Source organism: Ranitomeya imitator, chromosome 5 (genome assembly GCF_032444005.1).
Source record: "Ranitomeya imitator isolate aRanImi1 chromosome 5, aRanImi1.pri, whole genome shotgun sequence".
Lineage (NCBI taxonomy): Eukaryota > Metazoa > Chordata > Amphibia > Anura > Dendrobatidae > Ranitomeya > Ranitomeya imitator.
Genome location: NC_091286.1, coordinates 388,287,541 through 388,311,813, shown reverse-complemented (window position 1 = coordinate 388,311,813; position 24,273 = coordinate 388,287,541). Strand labels below are relative to the sequence as shown.

The 24,273-nt window shown below is 41.1% G+C and overlaps 1 protein-coding gene across 2 annotated transcripts in view; it reads left to right on the top strand.

Annotated features, from left to right (window-relative positions):
• TMEM14A (transmembrane protein 14A) overlaps nucleotides 1-24,273 on the top strand; it is a 45,078-nt gene that overhangs the window by 4,502 nt on the left and 16,303 nt on the right. For both annotated transcript variants that reach the window (XM_069726812.1, XM_069726813.1), the window contains exons 2-3: nucleotides 11,225-11,304; nucleotides 20,296-20,397. In XM_069726812.1, the coding sequence (XP_069582913.1) occupies nucleotides 11,229-11,304; nucleotides 20,296-20,397 (178 nt within the window). In that variant the 5' untranslated portion in view covers nucleotides 11,225-11,228. The remainder of the gene's footprint in view (nucleotides 1-11,224; nucleotides 11,305-20,295; nucleotides 20,398-24,273) is intronic.

Sequence of the window (24,273 nt, the reverse complement as noted above, 5' to 3'; positions counted from 1 at the left end):
GAAACAGGAACACATGGGCTACTTGCACAGTGAACAAGTCTGTATGATCATGTTCACACACCACCAAGAAACCTGAAGACACAAAAGAGAATAGTAAAACCAAAAACACTCAGTTTGAAAAAATGTTGCAGTAATCCGCAAGTGCTAGTAAAAGATGTAAAAAACAGGGTATTTGGTTGATACGTTTTTTGCAAAAAATGTATACTAAGCTGCTCTACCAATCTTCACGGTATACCCTTATCAGAGCAGTCCTAACTAATGTATGCAATCCCTATCTGATGTATTTAAAAACCTGATCATCTGTATATAACCTGTGTGAACAGGGTTCAGAGAGGAAAAATCCATGTGTGCATACAGGGTAGAACAGCTTTTGTGCAGATAGCCCAAGAGGAGTGGTGGAACTCCCCAGTCTTGTAGACACAAGAGAACAATTATGGAAACAGGAACACATGGGCTACTTGCACAGTGAACAAGTCTGTATGATCATGTTCACACACCACCAAGAAACCTGAAGACACAAAAGAGAATAGTAAAACCAAAAACACTCAGTTTGAAAAAATGTTGCAGTAATCCGCAAGTGCTAGTAAAAGATGTAAAAAACAGGGTATTTGGTTGATACGTTTTTTGCAAAAAATGTATACTAAGCTGCTCTACCAATCTTCACGGTATACCCTTATCAGAGCAGTCCTAACTAATGTATGCAATCCCTATCTGATGTATTTAAAAACCTGATCATCTGTATATAACCTGTGTGAACAGGGTTCAGAGAGGAAAAATCCATGTGTGCATACAGGGTAGAACAGCTTTTGTGCAGATAGCCCAAGAGGAGTGGTGGAACTCCCCAGTCTTGTAGACACAAGAGAACAATTATGGAAACAGGAACACATGGGCTACTTGCACAGTGAACAAGTCTGTATGATCATGTTCACACACCACCAAGAAACCTGAAGACACAAAAGAGAATAGTAAAACCAAAAACACTCAGTTTGAAAAAATGTTGCAGTAATCCGCAAGTGCTAGTAAAAGATGTAAAAAACAGGGTATTTGGTTGATACGTTTTTTGCAAAAAATGTATACTAAGCTGCTCTACCAATCTTCACGGTATACCCTTATCAGAGCAATCCTAACTAATGTATGCAATCCCTATCTGATGTATTTAAAAACCTGATCATCTGTATATAACCTGTGTGAACAGGGTTCAGAGAGGAAAAATCCATGTGTGCATACAGGGTAGAACAGCTTTTGTGCAGATAGCCCAAGAGGAGTGGTGGAACTCCCCAGTCTTGTAGACACAAGAGAACAATTATGGAAACAGGAACACATGGGCTACTTGCACAGTGAACAAGTCTGTATGATCATGTTCACACACCACCAAGAAACCTGAAGACACAAAAGAGAATAGTAAAACCAAAAACACTCAGTTTGAAAAAATGTTGCAGTAATCCGCAAGTGCTAGTAAAAGATGTAAAAAACAGGGTATTTGGTTGATACGTTTTTTGCAAAAAATGTATACTAAGCTGCTCTACCAATCTTCACGGTATACCCTTATCAGAGCAGTCCTAACTAATGTATGCAATCCCTATCTGATGTATTTAAAAACCTGATCATCTGTATATAACCTGTGTGAACAGGGTTCAGAGAGGAAAAATCCATGTGTGCATACAGGGTAGAACAGCTTTTGTGCAGATAGCCCAAGAGGAGTGGTGGAACTCCCCAGTCTTGTAGACACAAGAGAACAATTATGGAAACAGGAACACATGGGCTACTTGCACAGTGAACAAGTCTGTATGATCATGTTCACACACCACCAAGAAACCTGAAGACACAAAAGAGAATAGTAAAACCAAAAACACTCAGTTTGAAAAAATGTTGCAGTAATCCGCAAGTGCTAGTAAAAGATGTAAAAAACAGGGTATTTGGTTGATACGTTTTTTGCAAAAAATGTATACTAAGCTGCTCTACCAATCTTCACGGTATACCCTTATCAGAGCAGTCCTAACTAATGTATGCAATCCCTATCTGATGTATTTAAAAACCTGATCATCTGTATATAACCTGTGTGAACAGGGTTCAGAGAGGAAAAATCCATGTGTGCATACAGGGTAGAACAGCTTTTGTGCAGATAGCCCAAGAGGAGTGGTGGAACTCCCCAGTCTTGTAGACACAAGAGAACAATTATGGAAACAGGAACACATGGGCTACTTGCACAGTGAACAAGTCTGTATGATCATGTTCACACACCACCAAGAAACCTGAAGACACAAAAGAGAATAGTAAAACCAAAAACACTCAGTTTGAAAAAATGTTGCAGTAATCCGCAAGTGCTAGTAAAAGATGTAAAAAACAGGGTATTTGGTTGATACGTTTTTTGCAAAAAATGTATACTAAGCTGCTCTACCAATCTTCACGGTATACCCTTATCAGAGCAGTCCTAACTAATGTATGCAATCCCTATCTGATGTATTTAAAAACCTGATCATCTGTATATAACCTGTGTGAACAGGGTTCAGAGAGGAAAAATCCATGTGTGCATACAGGGTAGAACAGCTTTTGTGCAGATAGCCCAAGAGGAGTGGTGGAACTCCCCAGTCTTGTAGACACAAGAGAACAATTATGGAAACAGGAACACATGGGCTACTTGCACAGTGAACAAGTCTGTATGATCATGTTCACACACCACCAAGAAACCTGAAGACACAAAAGAGAATAGTAAAACCAAAAACACTCAGTTTGAAAAAATGTTGCAGTAATCCGCAAGTGCTAGTAAAAGATGTAAAAAACAGGGTATTTGGTTGATACGTTTTTTGCAAAAAATGTATACTAAGCTGCTCTACCAATCTTCACGGTATACCCTTATCAGAGCAGTCCTAACTAATGTATGCAATCCCTATCTGATGTATTTAAAAACCTGATCATCTGTATATAACCTGTGTGAACAGGGTTCAGAGAGGAAAAATCCATGTGTGCATACAGGGTAGAACAGCTTTTGTGCAGATAGCCCAAGAGGAGTGGTGGAACTCCCCAGTCTTGTAGACACAAGAGAACAATTATGGAAACAGGAACACATGGGCTACTTGCACAGTGAACAAGTCTGTATGATCATGTTCACACACCACCAAGAAACCTGAAGACACAAAAGAGAATAGTAAAACCAAAAACACTCAGTTTGAAAAAATGTTGCAGTAATCCGCAAGTGCTAGTAAAAGATGTAAAAAACAGGGTATTTGGTTGATACGTTTTTTGCAAAAAATGTATACTAAGCTGCTCTACCAATCTTCACGGTATACCCTTATCAGAGCAGTCCTAACTAATGTATGCAATCCCTATCTGATGTATTTAAAAACCTGATCATCTGTATATAACCTGTGTGAACAGGGTTCAGAGAGGAAAAATCCATGTGTGCATACAGGGTAGAACAGCTTTTGTGCAGATAGCCCAAGAGGAGTGGTGGAACTCCCCAGTCTTGTAGACACAAGAGAACAATTATGGAAACAGGAACACATGGGCTACTTGCACAGTGAACAAGTCTGTATGATCATGTTCACACACCACCAAGAAACCTGAAGACACAAAAGAGAATAGTAAAACCAAAAACACTCAGTTTGAAAAAATGTTGCAGTAATCCGCAAGTGCTAGTAAAAGATGTAAAAAACAGGGTATTTGGTTGATACGTTTTTTGCAAAAAATGTATACTAAGCTGCTCTACCAATCTTCACGGTATACCCTTATCAGAGCAGTCCTAACTAATGTATGCAATCCCTATCTGATGTATTTAAAAACCTGATCATCTGTATATAACCTGTGTGAACAGGGTTCAGAGAGGAAAAATCCATGTGTGCATACAGGGTAGAACAGCTTTTGTGCAGATAGCCCAAGAGGAGTGGTGGAACTCCCCAGTCTTGTAGACACAAGAGAACAATTATGGAAACAGGAACACATGGGCTACTTGCACAGTGAACAAGTCTGTATGATCATGTTCACACACCACCAAGAAACCTGAAGACACAAAAGAGAATAGTAAAACCAAAAACACTCAGTTTGAAAAAATGTTGCAGTAATCCGCAAGTGCTAGTAAAAGATGTAAAAAACAGGGTATTTGGTTGATACGTTTTTTGCAAAAAATGTATACTAAGCTGCTCTACCAATCTTCACGGTATACCCTTATCAGAGCAGTCCTAACTAATGTATGCAATCCCTATCTGATGTATTTAAAAACCTGATCATCTGTATATAACCTGTGTGAACAGGGTTCAGAGAGGAAAAATCCATGTGTGCATACAGGGTAGAACAGCTTTTGTGCAGATAGCCCAAGAGGAGTGGTGGAACTCCCCAGTCTTGTAGACACAAGAGAACAATTATGGAAACAGGAACACATGGGCTACTTGCACAGTGAACAAGTCTGTATGATCATGTTCACACACCACCAAGAAACCTGAAGACACAAAAGAGAATAGTAAAACCAAAAACACTCAGTTTGAAAAAATGTTGCAGTAATCCGCAAGTGCTAGTAAAAGATGTAAAAAACAGGGTATTTGGTTGATACGTTTTTTGCAAAAAATGTATACTAAGCTGCTCTACCAATCTTCACGGTATACCCTTATCAGAGCAGTCCTAACTAATGTATGCAATCCCTATCTGATGTATTTAAAAACCTGATCATCTGTATATAACCTGTGTGAACAGGGTTCAGAGAGGAAAAATCCATGTGTGCATACAGGGTAGAACAGCTTTTGTGCAGATAGCCCAAGAGGAGTGGTGGAACTCCCCAGTCTTGTAGACACAAGAGAACAATTATGGAAACAGGAACACATGGGCTACTTGCACAGTGAACAAGTCTGTATGATCATGTTCACACACCACCAAGAAACCTGAAGACACAAAAGAGAATAGTAAAACCAAAAACACTCAGTTTGAAAAAATGTTGCAGTAATCCGCAAGTGCTAGTAAAAGATGTAAAAAACAGGGTATTTGGTTGATACGTTTTTTGCAAAAAATGTATACTAAGCTGCTCTACCAATCTTCACGGTATACCCTTATCAGAGCAGTCCTAACTAATGTATGCAATCCCTATCTGATGTATTTAAAAACCTGATCATCTGTATATAACCTGTGTGAACAGGGTTCAGAGAGGAAAAATCCATGTGTGCATACAGGGTAGAACAGCTTTTGTGCAGATAGCCCAAGAGGAGTGGTGGAACTCCCCAGTCTTGTAGACACAAGAGAACAATTATGGAAACAGGAACACATGGGCTACTTGCACAGTGAACAAGTCTGTATGATCATGTTCACACACCACCAAGAAACCTGAAGACACAAAAGAGAATAGTAAAACCAAAAACACTCAGTTTGAAAAAATGTTGCAGTAATCCGCAAGTGCTAGTAAAAGATGTAAAAAACAGGGTATTTGGTTGATACGTTTTTTGCAAAAAATGTATACTAAGCTGCTCTACCAATCTTCACGGTATACCCTTATCAGAGCAGTCCTAACTAATGTATGCAATCCCTATCTGATGTATTTAAAAACCTGATCATCTGTATATAACCTGTGTGAACAGGGTTCAGAGAGGAAAAATCCATGTGTGCATACAGGGTAGAACAGCTTTTGTGCAGATAGCCCAAGAGGAGTGGTGGAACTCCCCAGTCTTGTAGACACAAGAGAACAATTATGGAAACAGGAACACATGGGCTACTTGCACAGTGAACAAGTCTGTATGATCATGTTCACACACCACCAAGAAACCTGAAGACACAAAAGAGAATAGTAAAACCAAAAACACTCAGTTTGAAAAAATGTTGCAGTAATCCGCAAGTGCTAGTAAAAGATGTAAAAAACAGGGTATTTGGTTGATACGTTTTTTGCAAAAAATGTATACTAAGCTGCTCTACCAATCTTCACGGTATACCCTTATCAGAGCAGTCCTAACTAATGTATGCAATCCCTATCTGATGTATTTAAAAACCTGATCATCTGTATATAACCTGTGTGAACAGGGTTCAGAGAGGAAAAATCCATGTGTGCATACAGGGTAGAACAGCTTTTGTGCAGATAGCCCAAGAGGAGTGGTGGAACTCCCCAGTCTTGTAGACACAAGAGAACAATTATGGAAACAGGAACACATGGGCTACTTGCACAGTGAACAAGTCTGTATGATCATGTTCACACACCACCAAGAAACCTGAAGACACAAAAGAGAATAGTAAAACCAAAAACACTCAGTTTGAAAAAATGTTGCAGTAATCCGCAAGTGCTAGTAAAAGATGTAAAAAACAGGGTATTTGGTTGATACGTTTTTTGCAAAAAATGTATACTAAGCTGCTCTACCAATCTTCACGGTATACCCTTATCAGAGCAGTCCTAACTAATGTATGCAATCCCTATCTGATGTATTTAAAAACCTGATCATCTGTATATAACCTGTGTGAACAGGGTTCAGAGAGGAAAAATCCATGTGTGCATACAGGGTAGAACAGCTTTTGTGCAGATAGCCCAAGAGGAGTGGTGGAACTCCCCAGTCTTGTAGACACAAGAGAACAATTATGGAAACAGGAACACATGGGCTACTTGCACAGTGAACAAGTCTGTATGATCATGTTCACACACCACCAAGAAACCTGAAGACACAAAAGAGAATAGTAAAACCAAAAACACTCAGTTTGAAAAAATGTTGCAGTAATCCGCAAGTGCTAGTAAAAGATGTAAAAAACAGGGTATTTGGTTGATACGTTTTTTGCAAAAAATGTATACTAAGCTGCTCTACCAATCTTCACGGTATACCCTTATCAGAGCAGTCCTAACTAATGTATGCAATCCCTATCTGATGTATTTAAAAACCTGATCATCTGTATATAACCTGTGTGAACAGGGTTCAGAGAGGAAAAATCCATGTGTGCATACAGGGTAGAACAGCTTTTGTGCAGATAGCCCAAGAGGAGTGGTGGAACTCCCCAGTCTTGTAGACACAAGAGAACAATTATGGAAACAGGAACACATGGGCTACTTGCACAGTGAACAAGTCTGTATGATCATGTTCACACACCACCAAGAAACCTGAAGACACAAAAGAGAATGGTAAAACCAAAAACACTCAGTTTGAAAAAATGTTGCAGTAATCCGCAAGTGCTAGTAAAAGATGTAAAAAACAGGGTATTTGGTTGATACGTTTTTTGCAAAAAATGTATACTAAGCTGCTCTACCAATCTTCACGGTATACCCTTATCAGAGCAGTCCTAACTAATGTATGCAATCCCTATCTGATGTATTTAAAAACCTGATCATCTGTATATAACCTGTGTGAACAGGGTTCAGAGAGGAAAAATCCATGTGTGCATACAGGGTAGAACAGCTTTTGTGCAGATAGCCCAAGAGGAGTGGTGGAACTCCCCAGTCTTGTAGACACAAGAGAACAATTATGGAAACAGGAACACATGGGCTACTTGCACAGTGAACAAGTCTGTATGATCATGTTCACACACCACCAAGAAACCTGAAGACACAAAAGAGAATAGTAAAACCAAAAACACTCAGTTTGAAAAAATGTTGCAGTAATCCGCAAGTGCTAGTAAAAGATGTAAAAAACAGGGTATTTGGTTGATACGTTTTTTGCAAAAAATGTATACTAAGCTGCTCTACCAATCTTCACGGTATACCCTTATCAGAGCAGTCCTAACTAATGTATGCAATCCCTATCTGATGTATTTAAAAACCTGATCATCTGTATATAACCTGTGTGAACAGGGTTCAGAGAGGAAAAATCCATGTGTGCATACAGGGTAGAACAGCTTTTGTGCAGATAGCCCAAGAGGAGTGGTGGAACTCCCCAGTCTTGTAGACACAAGAGAACAATTATGGAAACAGGAACACATGGGCTACTTGCACAGTGAACAAGTCTGTATGATCATGTTCACACACCACCAAGAAACCTGAAGACACAAAAGAGAATAGTAAAACCAAAAACACTCAGTTTGAAAAAATGTTGCAGTAATCCGCAAGTGCTAGTAAAAGATGTAAAAAACAGGGTATTTGGTTGATACGTTTTTTGCAAAAAATGTATACTAAGCTGCTCTACCAATCTTCACGGTATACCCTTATCAGAGCAGTCCTAACTAATGTATGCAATCCCTATCTGATGTATTTAAAAACCTGATCATCTGTATATAACCTGTGTGAACAGGGTTCAGAGAGGAAAAATCCATGTGTGCATACAGGGTAGAACAGCTTTTGTGCAGATAGCCCAAGAGGAGTGGTGGAACTCCCCAGTCTTGTAGACACAAGAGAACAATTATGGAAACAGGAACACATGGGCTACTTGCACAGTGAACAAGTCTGTATGATCATGTTCACACACCACCAAGAAACCTGAAGACACAAAAGAGAATAGTAAAACCAAAAACACTCAGTTTGAAAAAATGTTGCAGTAATCCGCAAGTGCTAGTAAAAGATGTAAAAAACAGGGTATTTGGTTGATACGTTTTTTGCAAAAAATGTATACTAAGCTGCTCTACCAATCTTCACGGTATACCCTTATCAGAGCAGTCCTAACTAATGTATGCAATCCCTATCTGATGTATTTAAAAACCTGATCATCTGTATATAACCTGTGTGAACAGGGTTCAGAGAGGAAAAATCCATGTGTGCATACAGGGTAGAACAGCTTTTGTGCAGATAGCCCAAGAGGAGTGGTGGAACTCCCCAGTCTTGTAGACACAAGAGAACAATTATGGAAACAGGAACACATGGGCTACTTGCACAGTGAACAAGTCTGTATGATCATGTTCACACACCACCAAGAAACCTGAAGACACAAAAGAGAATAGTAAAACCAAAAACACTCAGTTTGAAAAAATGTTGCAGTAATCCGCAAGTGCTAGTAAAAGATGTAAAAAACAGGGTATTTGGTTGATACGTTTTTTGCAAAAAATGTATACTAAGCTGCTCTACCAATCTTCACGGTATACCCTTATCAGAGCAGTCCTAACTAATGTATGCAATCCCTATCTGATGTATTTAAAAACCTGATCATCTGTATATAACCTGTGTGAACAGGGTTCAGAGAGGAAAAATCCATGTGTGCATACAGGGTAGAACAGCTTTTGTGCAGATAGCCCAAGAGGAGTGGTGGAACTCCCCAGTCTTGTAGACACAAGAGAACAATTATGGAAACAGGAACACATGGGCTACTTGCACAGTGAACAAGTCTGTATGATCATGTTCACACACCACCAAGAAACCTGAAGACACAAAAGAGAATAGTAAAACCAAAAACACTCAGTTTGAAAAAATGTTGCAGTAATCCGCAAGTGCTAGTAAAAGATGTAAAAAACAGGGTATTTGGTTGATACGTTTTTTGCAAAAAATGTATACTAAGCTGCTCTACCAATCTTCACGGTATACCCTTATCAGAGCAGTCCTAACTAATGTATGCAATCCCTATCTGATGTATTTAAAAACCTGATCATCTGTATATAACCTGTGTGAACAGGGTTCAGAGAGGAAAAATCCATGTGTGCATACAGGGTAGAACAGCTTTTGTGCAGATAGCCCAAGAGGAGTGGTGGAACTCCCCAGTCTTGTAGACACAAGAGAACAATTATGGAAACAGGAACACATGGGCTACTTGCACAGTGAACAAGTCTGTATGATCATGTTCACACACCACCAAGAAACCTGAAGACACAAAAGAGAATAGTAAAACCAAAAACACTCAGTTTGAAAAAATGTTGCAGTAATCCGCAAGTGCTAGTAAAAGATGTAAAAAACAGGGTATTTGGTTGATACGTTTTTTGCAAAAAATGTATACTAAGGGTATACCGTGAAGATTGGTAGAGCAGCTTAGTATACATTTTTTGCAAAAAACGTATCAACCAAATACCCTGTTTTTTACATCTTTTACTAGCACTTGCGGATTACTGCAACATTTTTTCAAACTGAGTGTTTTTGGTTTTACTATTCTCTTTTGTGTCTTCATGGTAAGGGGGTAGTATTATAATGAAGAGAAGAGGCAGGGATTTCTTCCATGCACCGCACACCCTGGAGCCTGGAAGAAATTATTAATATAAAGAGTCTAAATTTCTCAACAAGACCACTAATATAAGGCATACAGGTAGGACTAGTTTAATATTTCTATCACCTGTATGCACATATTCATAGGTCACCTACATCTCAAGGGGTGACAGATTCCCTTTAAATGTGCCAAAGGCCCAGATTCATTACTTTCTTTTTAAAGGGACTCTGACACACCAAAAATCGTATCTGAGCTAAGCCCACCGGCATCAGGGGCTTATCTGCAGCATTCTGTAATGCTGTAGATAAGCCCCGATGTAACCTGAAAGATGAGAAATAAAGGTTATATTATACTCACCCAGGGGCGGTCCCGGTCCGGTCCGATGGCATCGCAATCCAGGTTCAGCGCCTCCTATCTTCATTCGATCAAGTCCTCTTCTTGCAGCGGCTCCAGCGCAGGCATACTGATTTGCCCTGTTGAGGGCAGAGCAAAGAACTGCAGTGCGCAGGCGCCGGGAAAGGTCAGAGAGGCCCGGCGCCTGCGCACTGCACTACTTTTCTCTACCCTCAACAGGGCAGACAAATTATGCCGGAGCTGCGGTTTGAAGACAAGAAGAGGACGTCATCGTAAGAAGATGGGAGGCCCCTGACCGTGACGCCCATCGGAACGGACCGCAGCAGGACCGCCCCTGGGTGAGTATAATCTAACCTCTTTTTCCTATCTTTCATGTTACATCGGGGAATTATCTACAGCAGTGTTCCCCAAGTCTGTCCTCAAGAGCCACCAACAGGTCATGATTTCAGGATTTCCTTAGTATTGCACAGGTGATAATTGCATGACCTTCACAGGCAATAATCACCTGTGCCATACTAAGGAAATCCTGAAAACATGACCTGTTGGTGGCTCTTGAGGACCGGAGTTGGGGAACACTGATCTACAGCATTCTAGAATGCTGTAGATTAGCCCCTGATGCTGGTGGGCTTAGCTAATCGTTGATTTTGGAGGTGACAGGTTCCCTTTAACTTGGTGCAAACTTTCATAGAAAATACAACCAATGCCATTGTATGACAGGAAAAGGACTTTTCTATATCAGATTTCCCAAACTGCCATTTCTCTTTAATTAGATTTATATCCTGCAGTTATTATTCTGTATGAGCTGACTAATTGTGTCTTCTCCTGACTCGAAATACTTGTGGAGTGCTCATGTCTTTTTATCTTACCAGAATCATGGCTATAGACTGGTTTGGCTTTGGATATGCATTCATGTTGGTTGCTGGAGGCTTTGCAGGATTTTCCCGTAAAGGTAAGGACCATATAAATGGGTATTCATGTTTGTTACTGTAAGGCCACATGCACACGTTAAGTATTACATGCATTTTTTACATCAGTATTTGTAAGCCAAAGCCAGGAGCTGGCAAAATGCAGAAGTGGTAACTTGTTTCTATTATAGTGTCCCTGTTTTTGGCTTCCACATACTGAGGTATAATACTGACCAAATACTCGTGTGAACATGGCCTAAAGCTTTCTATGCATTAAGGGGCTGTTACATGCAGTGATAATCACCTGAACAATTGCTAGGGCTCGCTCCCACTTGTGGTGCAATTCGCCAAAAAATCGAATTGTACCCATCCGATTGTTAACCTATGGTGCAGCTCACATCTGCAATTATTTTCTCATGCCAATTTGGCATGAAAAAACAATTGCAGTATTCTGCGATTGCATCCGAGACTTGTATCACACACAGTCTATGGGTGCGAGTGAAACATCGCCCAAGTGCAGTGCGGACACCGGGAACAGTAGATGGAAAAAGTAATTTCTCCGTCTCCTCAACAGCGTGCTGCGATTCTCTCATGCCCGAGGATTGGGGCACTGACATTCGTCTCACATTCTCAGCAAAGCTGGAGCCGAGTGTTAACAGCACATCACACCCAATGATCTCATATCGGGTACTATACACCAGTGTCTCCAGCCTAGAGTATTTCTCCATATTGCCTAGTATAAGGATGGGGCCACATGTGACAGTCTCCGGTAATGTATCCGTTCCCCTGCAAAATGGAATAATTGTTTAATAGGCAGTTTGAAAACCCTGGCATCAGCCACATCACACCTACATCATGGCCATGGCCTGATGGCTAATTCTACCTGTACATACAGGGGCGTTGTACTGGTTGTGATTATCACCTGAATGATTTGCAATATTTGTATTATATCATTGCCCAGTGTAAAGGTAAGGCCAGAAGCGGTATTCGTTGTTTCATTTCAAAATCAAGGAAATAAATCTGCATGGCTGCAAAGCCACGTCTATTACTCTAATGGATCGTTCAGACTAATGTTTTCTATAGAAGTTTGCTGTCCATGTAAAAGTCAGACAGCACTCTGGCCAATATGATCTAATAGGGCACAAGTTCACAATGCATGCTGCACATCTGAAAAGCCGGAATGGAGTAAGATGTCTGGCATAAGGCAAGCCGCAGTTCATCATGAATTTGACTAGTCCTGCGATTTTTGGAGGCGCTGGATGAAACTGATGTAAAAATGCAGAGTTTCATTTATCTCTTCCACAATCTCAAGTTCTGCAAAACTTTCAAGACAGACTTTTATCAGTGTCTTTACACTAGAAATCTGGCAAACACTTTGATAAATCAGGGCCATCATGTTTTCTCTAAAATACAGCAGTACTATCTTTGATCATTGGACCTGTCACTGTCAACGCTGGCAGCTTGATCCTTAAAATGGTCGGGATGATCATTACTGGAGGAAGAGGTTGATGGTTCTCACTTCATAATGAACATGACCAGTGTCATGATGTAGTGCATAAGAGAAGTCAGCGTGACCTTGGGTGTCTGTAACTTGTTTGATTTACTTTCCCTGAATGAGGTACAATGACGTAACTAGAGTCCTATGGGCCCCCAATTCAGTATTTGTACCTGATTCCCTCCCCCTTCATGTTGTTCAGATGTATGGGCCTTTGTGGCGTTCTAAATCCTAGAAGGCTATATGCTCATGTTACGGATCTGACTGGAATTTTCTGTGCAGATTCTGCATTTCTTGGCAGAAAACACAGGTCAGAATCTCCTCCTTTTTTTTTCGTATGTGCACACGTTGCTAATTTTTTGCAGATTTCTTCCTTTTTTTTATTTACCTCTGGGGATTTCTATTATGGAATGGGTGCAGAAATGCAGTAGATCTGCAAAAAGAATTGACATGCTCCTTTTTTTTTTTTTTATCTGCTTTTTCCATGCGGATTTTTCCACACCATTAGCACAGCATTTACTTTTTTTCTTGCCATTGATTTACATTGTATTGTAAATCGCTTGCGGATCTGCAGCATTTCTACATGGAAAAAAACGCTGCGAATCTGCAGGAAATCTGCAACGTGTGCACATACCCTAAGGACTTGTGTGTTGCCGCCCATCCCCCCATTATATAGTAACTAGATGGTGGCCCGATTCTAACGCATCGGGTATTCTAGTATATTGCACAGCCCACGTAGTATATTGCACAGCCCACGTATGTCACAGGTTAAAAAATAAACATATACTCCCCTTCCGAGGGCCCCTTGTAGTTCGGTCACAAGACCGTAACGTCATGGCAGGTCCTTCTCCCATACCATCATTGGCACCGGAAGCTGCCGGAGGTCCCTGGAGCGTCGCGAAAGGTGAGTATATAATGATTTGTTGTTTTGGTTTTTTTTATTATTTTTAACATTAGATGTTTTTACTATTGACGCTGCATAGGCAGCATCAATAGTAAAAACTTGGTCACACAGGGTTAATAGCGGCGGTAACGGAGTGAGTTACCCGTGGCATAACGCGATCCGTTACCGCTGGCATTAACCCTGTGTGAGCGGTGACTGCGGGGAGTATGGAGCGGGCACCGACTGCAGGGGAGTAGGGAGGGACTAATCGGACTGTGGCCGTTGCTGATTGGTCGCGGCAGCCATGACGGGTAGCTGGCGAGACCAATCAGCGACTTGGATTTCATGACAGAGGCCGCGACCAATGAATATCTGTGACAGACAGACAGAAAGACGGAAGTGACCCTTAGACAGTTATATAGTAATGTCCTCATTACTGGTATATGTCTCCCATCTTGGGTCCCTTCATGGTAAAATGTCTCAATCCTGGTATATATATGTTCCCCTCTGCATTAGAAAAACCCATTGTGGTCTCTTTGCTCCCTTGACATACGGTGTCCTCTTCTGTAGCCGACACAGCAGCGTGCCTGCTATGAAGACCTGTAATGTCATGCAGCGCTAATGCTAGCACGCCAATGTCCGCTGCAGGCCTATGACTCGCCGGTGGCGTGTATTGCTGCACAGGGAGATAGAGGGTCCCTGAGCTTCAATACCCTTCATCTGAAGTAGCTGGCTTTGGTAGCTCTCCTTCAACACGGCATGTCACGGTCGCACCCTCTTTTGTTTTTTTTTTTTTGTTTTTCGCTTTTTATAATGTATTTTGGTAGCTAAATCATTCACTGGAAAGTAAGGGTAATTGAGTTTATTCAGTCTCACTGTCTTATCTAGTTTCTACAGAGTTCACAGGTTAAAGTACATATATTATACTGTGTACCTAAGACCATACAGTATGGGCTCTATGGTTTATATAACCTAAATATAACGGCCTGTATTTGTGATTTGGGTATTTGCAACTTATTGTTGCAGATTTATCAATACTGGCTATTTCAAACTTGGGGCCAACAGTTTGCCACTTTAACCCCTTCAAGACCTTGCACTTTTCCGTTTTTTCGTTCTGGGTTTTCGCTCCCCTCCTTCCCAGAGCCATAACTTTTTTTATTTTTCCGTCAATATGGCCATGTGAGGGCTTGTTTTTTGCAATTTTGAACGACATCATTGGTTTTAGAGACAGGAAAACAATTCCAAGTGCGGTGAGATTGCAAAAAAAGTGCAATCCCACACTTGTTTTTTGTTTGGCTTTTTTGCTAATGATTCTCCAGGTTATTACGAGTTCATAGACACCAAACATGTCTAGGCTATGTTTTATCTAAGTGGTACAAAAAAATTCCAAACTTTGCTATAGAAAAAAAAAATTGCGCAATTTTCCAATACCCGTAGCGTCTCCATTTTTCGTGATCTGGGTTTGGGTGAGGGCTTATTTTTTGCGTGCCGAGCTGATGTTTTTATAGATACCATTTTGATGCAGATGAGTTCTTTTGATTGCCCGTTATTGCATTTTAATGTTGCTGTGACCAAAAAACATAATTCTGGCGTTTCGTTTTTTTTTTTTTTTTTTTTTTCTCTCGCTACGTTGTGTAGCGATCAGGTTAATGCTTTTTTTTATTGATAGAGCGGGCGATTCTGAACGCGGCGATACCAAATATGTGTAGGTTTTATTTTTATTTTAAAGGGGGTGATTTAAACATTTTATATGGGTTTTTTTGTTGTTGTCTTGTTTTTTTTTGTTTTTTTGTTTTTTTTACTTTTGCCATGCTTCAATACCCTCCATGGGAGGCTAGAAGCTGGCATAGCCTGATCATTTCTGCTACATAGCAGCGATCATAAGATCGCTCCTATGTAGCTGAATTGCAGGCTTGCTATGAGCACCGAACCACAGGGTGGCGCTCACAGCAAGCTGGCATTGGTAGCCATAGAGGTCTCAAGGAGGTCTCTGGTTACTATACCGGTGCATCACTGACATGGACAATGTGACGGGGGTCGGCGATACGCGCATTTCCGGCCCGATAGCCGGAAGTGCCGGCTAAATGCCGCTGTCGGCATTTGACAGCGGCATTTAACTAGTTAATAGCGGCGGGTGAATCGCGATTCCACCCGTCGCTATTGCGGGCACATGTCAGCTGTGCAAAACAGCTGACATGTCCTGGCTTTGATGTGGGCTCCGGCAGTGAGCCCGTATCAAAGTAGGAGGTCGGTAAGGGGTTAACTGGCATAACATTTTTGCACAACACGCAGTTACACAAATATTTTGACTTGCAGCTTTTATGCCAGCCCTGCCAACTTTTTGTATACTGGATGGCGCTAAGAGTCCTAAATAATAACTTAATAGCAAAGCAACAAATAGAGGACTAAAAATCCTCCAAAAATTCAAGAATTAATACAGCAAAAAAGGGGTAGCAGTGCTTACCTGCCCTGTGTTGACGCCATCTTTATACATGGGTTTGCTGCATCCTGAGTGCATTCATTCGGAGACTTGGGCAGCTAAGCACCTCACATATTTCTATGTATATTTTCTGCACTTTATTTTTCAGGGTGCAGCCAAGCTCAGTGTTTTTGGTCTTTGAAATGGGGTGTCTGTAGACATGGGATGCATTTAGATGGTGCTGGGCAGCTCGTCTGATCTAATAGTATGGGCGTCACTGATAGGCTGTAAACCAGACACTGTTCATTACCTGTATGTGACCAGCACCCTACACAAGCCTCTTTTGTGCAATCGCCCCCTCCATGAATTGGTAGGATGTAAATGGTTGTCTTATCAGTGTTTTGCACCTGTGTTGCCCCCATGTGTACTACATGGGTTTGCTGTATCCTGAGTGTAAATAATTATTGCAAAAAAATGTACTCAACGAGAATGGATCTCTGCAGACAGCAGCTTAAACATGCGCCAGATTCATTGCGACATACATACATACATACATACAGTGATTGCATGCGGGTGTCAGCTCTGTGTGAGAGCGGACACCCTACAGCAATGCCCACAATCAGCGCTAGCACCAATTGCGGGCTTTTAACCCCTCTGATGCCGCTGTCACTGCTGACAGCGGCATAGAGGACCATTGTCCCAGGGAATGAATTCCCTGCGTGCTTCCATCAGGACAAAGTGATGCGATCATGTTGTCCTGATGGTCTCCATGGAGACACCCGGCTGCAAGATGCCCGCGTGGGTCCTGCAGGGAAGGTGGCTTGGGAGCGCCTGCTGAGAGCAAGCGCCGACATGCCTCCTTCCCTGCCTGTCAGCTCCTGATGTGATACTCTGCCGTGCAGAAGCATTGCAGAGAATCAGATCTTCGATCTGACACTGTACAGTGATGTCGCAGGATGGGACAATGTAAAGTAAAAATATATATATTTTTTTAAAAGAAATATTATTCCAATAAATTTATGTAAATAAACAATAAAATACACACATTTCGTATCGCCGCGTCCGTAACGACCTGCTCTATAAAATCGTCCCATTAGTTAACCCCTTCAGTGAACACCGTAAAAAAAGGCAAAAAACAATGCTTTATCATACCGTCGAACAAAGTGTAATAGAACGCGATCAAAAAGACGAATGTAAATAAAAATTGTACCGCTGATACGGCATCTTTTCCCACAAAAAACAAGCTGCCAAACTGCTCAGCAGAAATAGTTATAGCTCTCACAATAAAGCGATGCAAAAAAGTTTTTCTACAAAAGTTTTTGTGTAAAAGCACCAAAACATAAAGATATAAATGGGCTATCGCTGTAATCTTACTGACCCAAAGAATAAAGCTGCCTAGCCAATTTTATCACATGCAGAACGGTATATAGATATTAAAAAAAAAAAAAAAAAAAAAAAAAATTTGCTGGTTTTTGTTCATTGTCTCCCAAAAATCAGAATAGAAAGCCCGAAAATGGTACCAATAAAAACGTCAGCTCGTCCCGCAAAAAAATTAGCCCTCGCATGACTGTCTGCCGAAATATAAAAAAAATTATAGCTCTCAAAATATGGTGATGCAAAAACCAGTTTTTACAATAAAAAAGCATCTTTTAGTGTGACAGCTGCCAAAAATAAAAACCCGATATAAATTTGGTATCGCGCCGACGCGAAGAATAGTCACCTTATCACTTGTACCGCACGAGGAGCGGCGTAAAAAATAAATCCAATTCTTCACATGCGTGTGGGTTTTTTTTTGTTTGTTTTTTTTTTTTTTTTTTCACTCTGCCTCCCAAAGATCGCAGTAAGGCTCCACGCACATTTATCCTGTGCTGAGCGCTTACACCGAGATTTCCGTGTAAATCTCTGAAATATGTGAATCAAACCGAACCCCCAGCGGAAGATTCCTTATAATGAGGCAGATGGAGGCACTGTAGACACCATAGGACCTGTGATCCGGCGGTGTCCGTCTTTTTAGGAATGTATAAAATTGCTGTCGGCCACAGTTTTGTGCACTTCTAAAAAGGACACCACTGAGCTGAGGCCAGATGGAGTCCAGAACCTCATTATAGTGAGTGGATCTCTCGGTGGTTTCATCAGTCACGTTAATCAGATTTAGATGAAAACCCCAAAGTGCGTGCTCAGCATAGAGCGCCAGATAAATGTTAACCCAAACATTATGTAAAATGTTCCCAATAAAAGCTTCAACTCAATCCACAAAAAGAGCAAGTCCCCACTCGGGTCTGTTATCATAACGAAAATATAGGGGGCTTTCTCGTTACTGGTAGAACAAAGGCTGTGGAAAAGCTAAATGGCTCCTCGCTCTCCAAAATAAATTAGCATATTCTCTGCTTCCAAATGCCCCCTCCCTGCTGAGCCCCAGTGTGCCTAAACCACACTTAGTGCCCACATGTTTGGCATTTCTGTAGTGATGAGAGCCCACCTAATTTACAGGTGCGTGTCTCCAGAAGCACGAGCTGGGCATAACGTACTTGTGACTGCAACCTACTGGTCATTACAGCTTACTGGTCACTACAACAGCAGTTTGCAATTTTCACTCGACAACATCCACTGCTGCTCATTTCTGGAAAATACCCATGGAGTCAAAATCGTCACTACATCTGTAGATAAATTTCCAAAATGAGGTCACTTGAGGAATTCTGCTTTTCTAGCACTTAGGGGCTCTTTTTATGGAATCCGCAAACTAGTCTAGGCAAATGGCACTCTGTCCCCTCCCTCTCAATATGGCTAAGTAGTACTGTATAGCCACATATGGGGTATTTCTACATTAAGCAGAAATTGTGGGACAAATTTTGATGCCATTTTTACCCATTTCCCAGTATGAAAATGTAAAACTTGGGGCTAACACACAATCTTGGTGGTCGAAATGTAAATTATATTTTCTTCACTGACCAATGGTTTAGGTGTGACACATCTGTGGTATCAATCACTGCACCCCTAGATGAATTCATTGAGAGCTTTAATTGGTAAAATGGGGTCACTAATGGGGGTTCTGCTGTTCTGGCATAATATGGCGCTACTTTGCACTGTGCTTCAAAAGTGTGGTAGTTTTTGACCACATATTGGGTTTCTGTGAACTCAGGAGGAATTGCACAACAAACTTTGGGGTCCGTTTTCTCTTGTTGCTCTTGTGAAAATACAAAATTTGTAGTAAAAGATTTTTGTGGGAAAAATGTGATAAATTTCTTTGAAGCACCTGGGGGATCAAGGTGCTTATACACATCTAGATAAGTTCCCAAAGGGGTCTAGCTTCCAAAATGAAAAGTCATTTGCGGGGGGGTATCCAGGTTTTAGGCACATCGGGGGCTCTCCAAACGCGACATAGCATCCGTTAATTATCCCAGCAAATTTTTCATTCAAAAAGTCAAATTCCTTCCTTCCCTGTCATGCGCCCAAACTGTAGTATTTCCCCACATATGGGGTATCGGCATGCTCAGAATTTGCAGAGCGAGTTGTGCTCCATTTTCTCCTGTTACCTTTGCAAAAGTAAAAAAAAATTGTTTTTTTCGCAAATAAACAGTCATATCAAAGAAATTTTACCACTCATAAAGTACAATATGTCACAAAAAAAGTTTCAATCGGTGGGATCCATTCTGCGGTCATAACTCTGGAACGCTTCAAAGTGACAGTGGTCAGAATTGTAAAAATTGACCGGGTCAGGAAGGTGAAAACAGGCTTTGGGGTAAAGGGGTTAATACATTTTCATCTTATTCCAGCAGACTTTGCATCAACATTGATGGACAAAATGCTGATGAGTCAGCCCATTGACTAGGCAATCTTAAAATATAAAATCTGCATTAAAGTTCACACTGCCAATTAAGCTGGCGCCACTCTACCATATAACACTGCCAAGTGCTATTCAATAAAACATTACATGGCACTGTTTTATTGCATAGCAATGTGATTCCAGCCTTGCATTGTCTGTTTTGGCGCACTGTATAGCATAAACCACTTATGTTTCCACTGGACCATGTACCTTGGTCAGACATAAGTTTTAGAAAAAATGTTACACTTTAAGTATGGTACAAGTTACAAAGTGGTTCTTTTTGTTTTTTTGCAGTAGAATTTGATTTGGCTTGATAAATATCTCCCATTGCAGTGGTGTATTTCTTTTAAACAAAAAAAGTGAACCTCCAGAAAGGAATTTCTTTGCTCAATTACATTATTGCTTTATCTTGCAGGCAGTATTGTATCACTTGCTGCAGGTCTTGTCTTTGGATTGCTTGCAGCTGTTGGGGCCCTGCGTGTTTCATACAATCCCAGAGATATCAAGATATCCCTAAGTAAGTACAACTATACTCTTGTAAGAACAGTGACTTGGATTTCTTCACTCTGGTCACTTTGTGATTCAGGGGAATGTTAGGTGTGTCTAGAGAATATTATAAATGGGGATTATAAGAGAACTAATCCTCAGTTATAGAAGGATGCTCACATTAATTACTCGTAGGCACCTGTTCAGTGACTCAGTCAGGGCTTGTGTCTGAACCCCACAGGAAAACTGGATTCGGGCATATGAGCAGTTGGAGCCATAGACTATAATGGTGCCAACAGCGAACGTTGTGCATCATTTTTGGGTGTGTATGCCTACTGGAGACTAACACCCAGATACAGTCTGTCTGCCTCTAGTAAGCGTACATGCCCAAAAATAATGCGCATCAGAATGCATGTTTGGACGTAAGTCCCGACAGAGTCAACAGTGTGAAGGCATCCTTAGGGCTGTTACGATCTATAAAGCTGCTGTTCTGCTAATAATTTTGGCAAAAAGGTTGCAACTTTTGAAAGTGATATCTCTATCGACAACACATCACTTGGACAATCTGATCTGCATTTACTAAGTTTCCAGTGGCAATGTATGTTTTTGTGAATGATTCCCCCCCCCCCCTTTCTTTTTGCTTATCATTCTAGAACTATGGATCCGTTAAACGTACCGAGACCACTTTTACTTTACTTCCTGGTGTTCTAATGTTACCTCCCCACGCGTAGAGGTCTAGCTTTTGTATGTATTCAATACACATTTAGTGTTCATTCTAACCACTGAAGATGTTGAGACTTTTTGCATACTTTACATGTCAGTGTGCATGGGTTTGAGCTTTTCACATCATGGGTTCGGATATCTACTTGCAGAATATGAAGTACTTGTGATTGTTGCAAGTGTCAAGTGTAATTTGGTTTTTGAGTTTTGTATTGGACCACTGTCAAACTGGAATACCATGGGGCCCTACACTAACATTGACTCTGTGGGCCTGTACTAACCAGTTTACCATATAATAAACTGAGCAGTTTGTTGAATGATGCAATGCTGCCTTTCTGTACATAGTACATCAAGTGTATTGTGCCAGCTACCGTTGTAGGACCAACTCCTTCACTGGAGCCCATCGGGGAATTTACCTGTCCATGTGGGCCATTCTGACCCTGTACAAGATTAACATTAGTGATGAGCGAGTATACTCGTTGCTCGGGTGGTCTCCGAGTATTTGTTAGTGTTCGGAGATTGTTTTCATCGCCGCAGCCGAATGATTTACAGCTACTACCCAGCCTGCATACATGTGGAGGTTACCTGGTTGCTAGGGAATCCCCACATGTAATCAAGCTGGCTAGCAGCCGTAAATCATGCAACTGTGTCAACAAAAACTAAATCTTCGAGCAGTCTCAAATGCTCGGAGACCACCCGAGCGTGCTCGGGAAAACCCGAGCAATGAGTATATTTGCTCATCACTAACATCTTTCTGTAAGCCAAGCAATATCCCAAACATTCAATTAGTGGAAAGTGTATTTCTGGCAATAAAATGTTTTCATTTCACCACTAGAGAGGAAATCTGCAGAATGAAAGGGCTTAACCTCTTCCTGCATTAGTTGGATGTAGGATCCCCTTCAAGAACAGAAAAACAGAGTGTCCGGTAACTAACAAAGCTAGAAGAGAGAAGTTTTCCTTACCCAGGCTTGGACCGGATGCCTGGGATGACGGCAGTGTGCCTTCTGTGCCAGAGCAGAGATCCTAGACGTGCTTCAGCAGGTCCAATCCATCAGGAACTCTTTGCGTCTGCCAGCCGCTGCGTCGTCCTGGGTCTGTGCATACGTACAGGGGTTGCTCTGAATAGCTTACCAATTACTTTTGATCTGAAAGTTTTAATTCACTTCTGGGGAGCGGAGGAGATGCCTAATTGGAGGGAAGCAATGTGTTGAGCTAGTCCTGCATTTCAAAATCCTGTTGAGACTGCTGAAAGAGCGGGATTGGCTCAGGTACTTCCTCCAGTTTAATGGATGAGCAGCAGAAGCAGTGACTGCATGGCTGTAGCAGTGGCAATATCACTGCTGGTAAACATGGCACCAGAAGAGTCCCTAAGGCCAACGAACAAAAGAAACAGCACCATTAAAGCAGATCGGGATGGATCCATAGCCTCTAGAGGAAATCACTGGGGTGATGATTCTACATCCTAATCTAGTACCCTTACTAGCTGCTGAGTGACCTTCATGAAAGTCCACTTTTACAATGGGCCTTTTTCTTGTTGTTTTACTTGTTAGGAAAGTCCTTCAAAGCAAGTGGCAAAGGTTAAGCATAAAGAATGTGCAGTTTGCAAAGAAGGTTTGCCTAGCTCTTTGCAGAAGGGACTGTCGCTTCTGTATCAAAAAGATGGGCTGTGAAGAGTCTCCTGACTTTGCCATGGAATTAAGATCAGTTATTAGGACGGAGGTGAAGAGATCCCTTAACCCCATCATGACCCAGCCTATTTTGACCTTAATGACCTGGCCGTTTTTTGCAATTCTGACCAGTGTCCCTTTATGAGGTAATAACTCAGGAACGCTTCAACGGATCCTAGCGGTTCTGAGATTGTTTTTTCGTGACATATTGGGCTTCATGTTAGTGGTAAATTTAGGTCAATAAATTTTGCGTTTATTTGTGATAAAAACGGAAATTTGGCGAAAATTTTGAAAATTTCGCAATTTTCACAATTTAAATTTTTATTCTGTTAAACCAGAGAGTTATGTGACACAAAATAGTTAATAAATAACATTTCCCACATGTTTACTTTACATCAGCACAATTTTGGAAACAAAATTTTTTTTTTGCTAGGAAGTTATAAGGGTTAAAATTTGACCAGCGATTTCTCATTTTTACAACGAAATTTACAAAACCATTTTTTTTAGGGATCACCTCACATTTGAAGTCAGATTGAGGGGTCTATATGGCTGAAAATACCCAAAAGTGACACCATTCTAAAAACTGCACCCCTCAAGATGCACAAAACCACATTCAAGAAGTTTATTAACCCTTCAGGTGCTTCACAGCAGCAGAAGCAACATGGAAGGAAAAAATGAACATTTAACTTTTTAGTCACAAAAATTATCTTTTAGCAACAATTTTTTTTTATTTCACAATGGTGAAAAAAGAAACTGAACCACGAAAGTTGTTGTACAATTTGTCCGGAGTAGGCTGATACCTCATATGTGGGGGTAAACCACTGTTTGGGCGCACGGCAGGGCTTGGAAGGGAAGGAGCGCCATTTGACTTTTTGAATGAAAAATTGGCTGCATTCTTTAGCGGACACCATGTCACGTTTGGAGAGGCCCCGTGTGCCTAAAAATTGGAGCTCCCCCAACAAGTGACCCCATTTTGAAAACTAGACCCCCCCAAGGAACGTATCTAGATGCATAGTGAGCACTTTGAACCCCCAGGTGCTTCCTTCACAAATTGATCCGTAAAAATGAAAAAGTACTTTTTTTTTCACAAAAAAATTCTTTTAGCCTCATTTTTTTCATTTTCACATGGGCAACAGGATAAAATGGATCCTAAAATTTGTTGGGCAATTTCTCCTGAGTACACCGATACCTCAGATGTGGGGGTAAACCACTGTCTGGGCACACGGCAGGGCTCGGAAGGGAAGGCGCGCCATTTGACTTTTTGAATGGAAAATTAGCTCCAATTGTTAGCGGACACCATGTCGCGTTTGGAGAGCCCCTGTGTGCCTAAACATTGGAGCTTCCCCACAAGTGACCCCATTTTGGAAACTAGACCCCCCCAAGTAACTTATCTAGATGCATATTGAGCACTTTAAACCCCCCAAGTGCTTCACAGAAGTTTATAACGCAGAGCCATGAAAATGAAGAAAAAATTATTTTCTCAAAAATGATCTTTTAGCCTGCAATTTTTTATTTTCCCA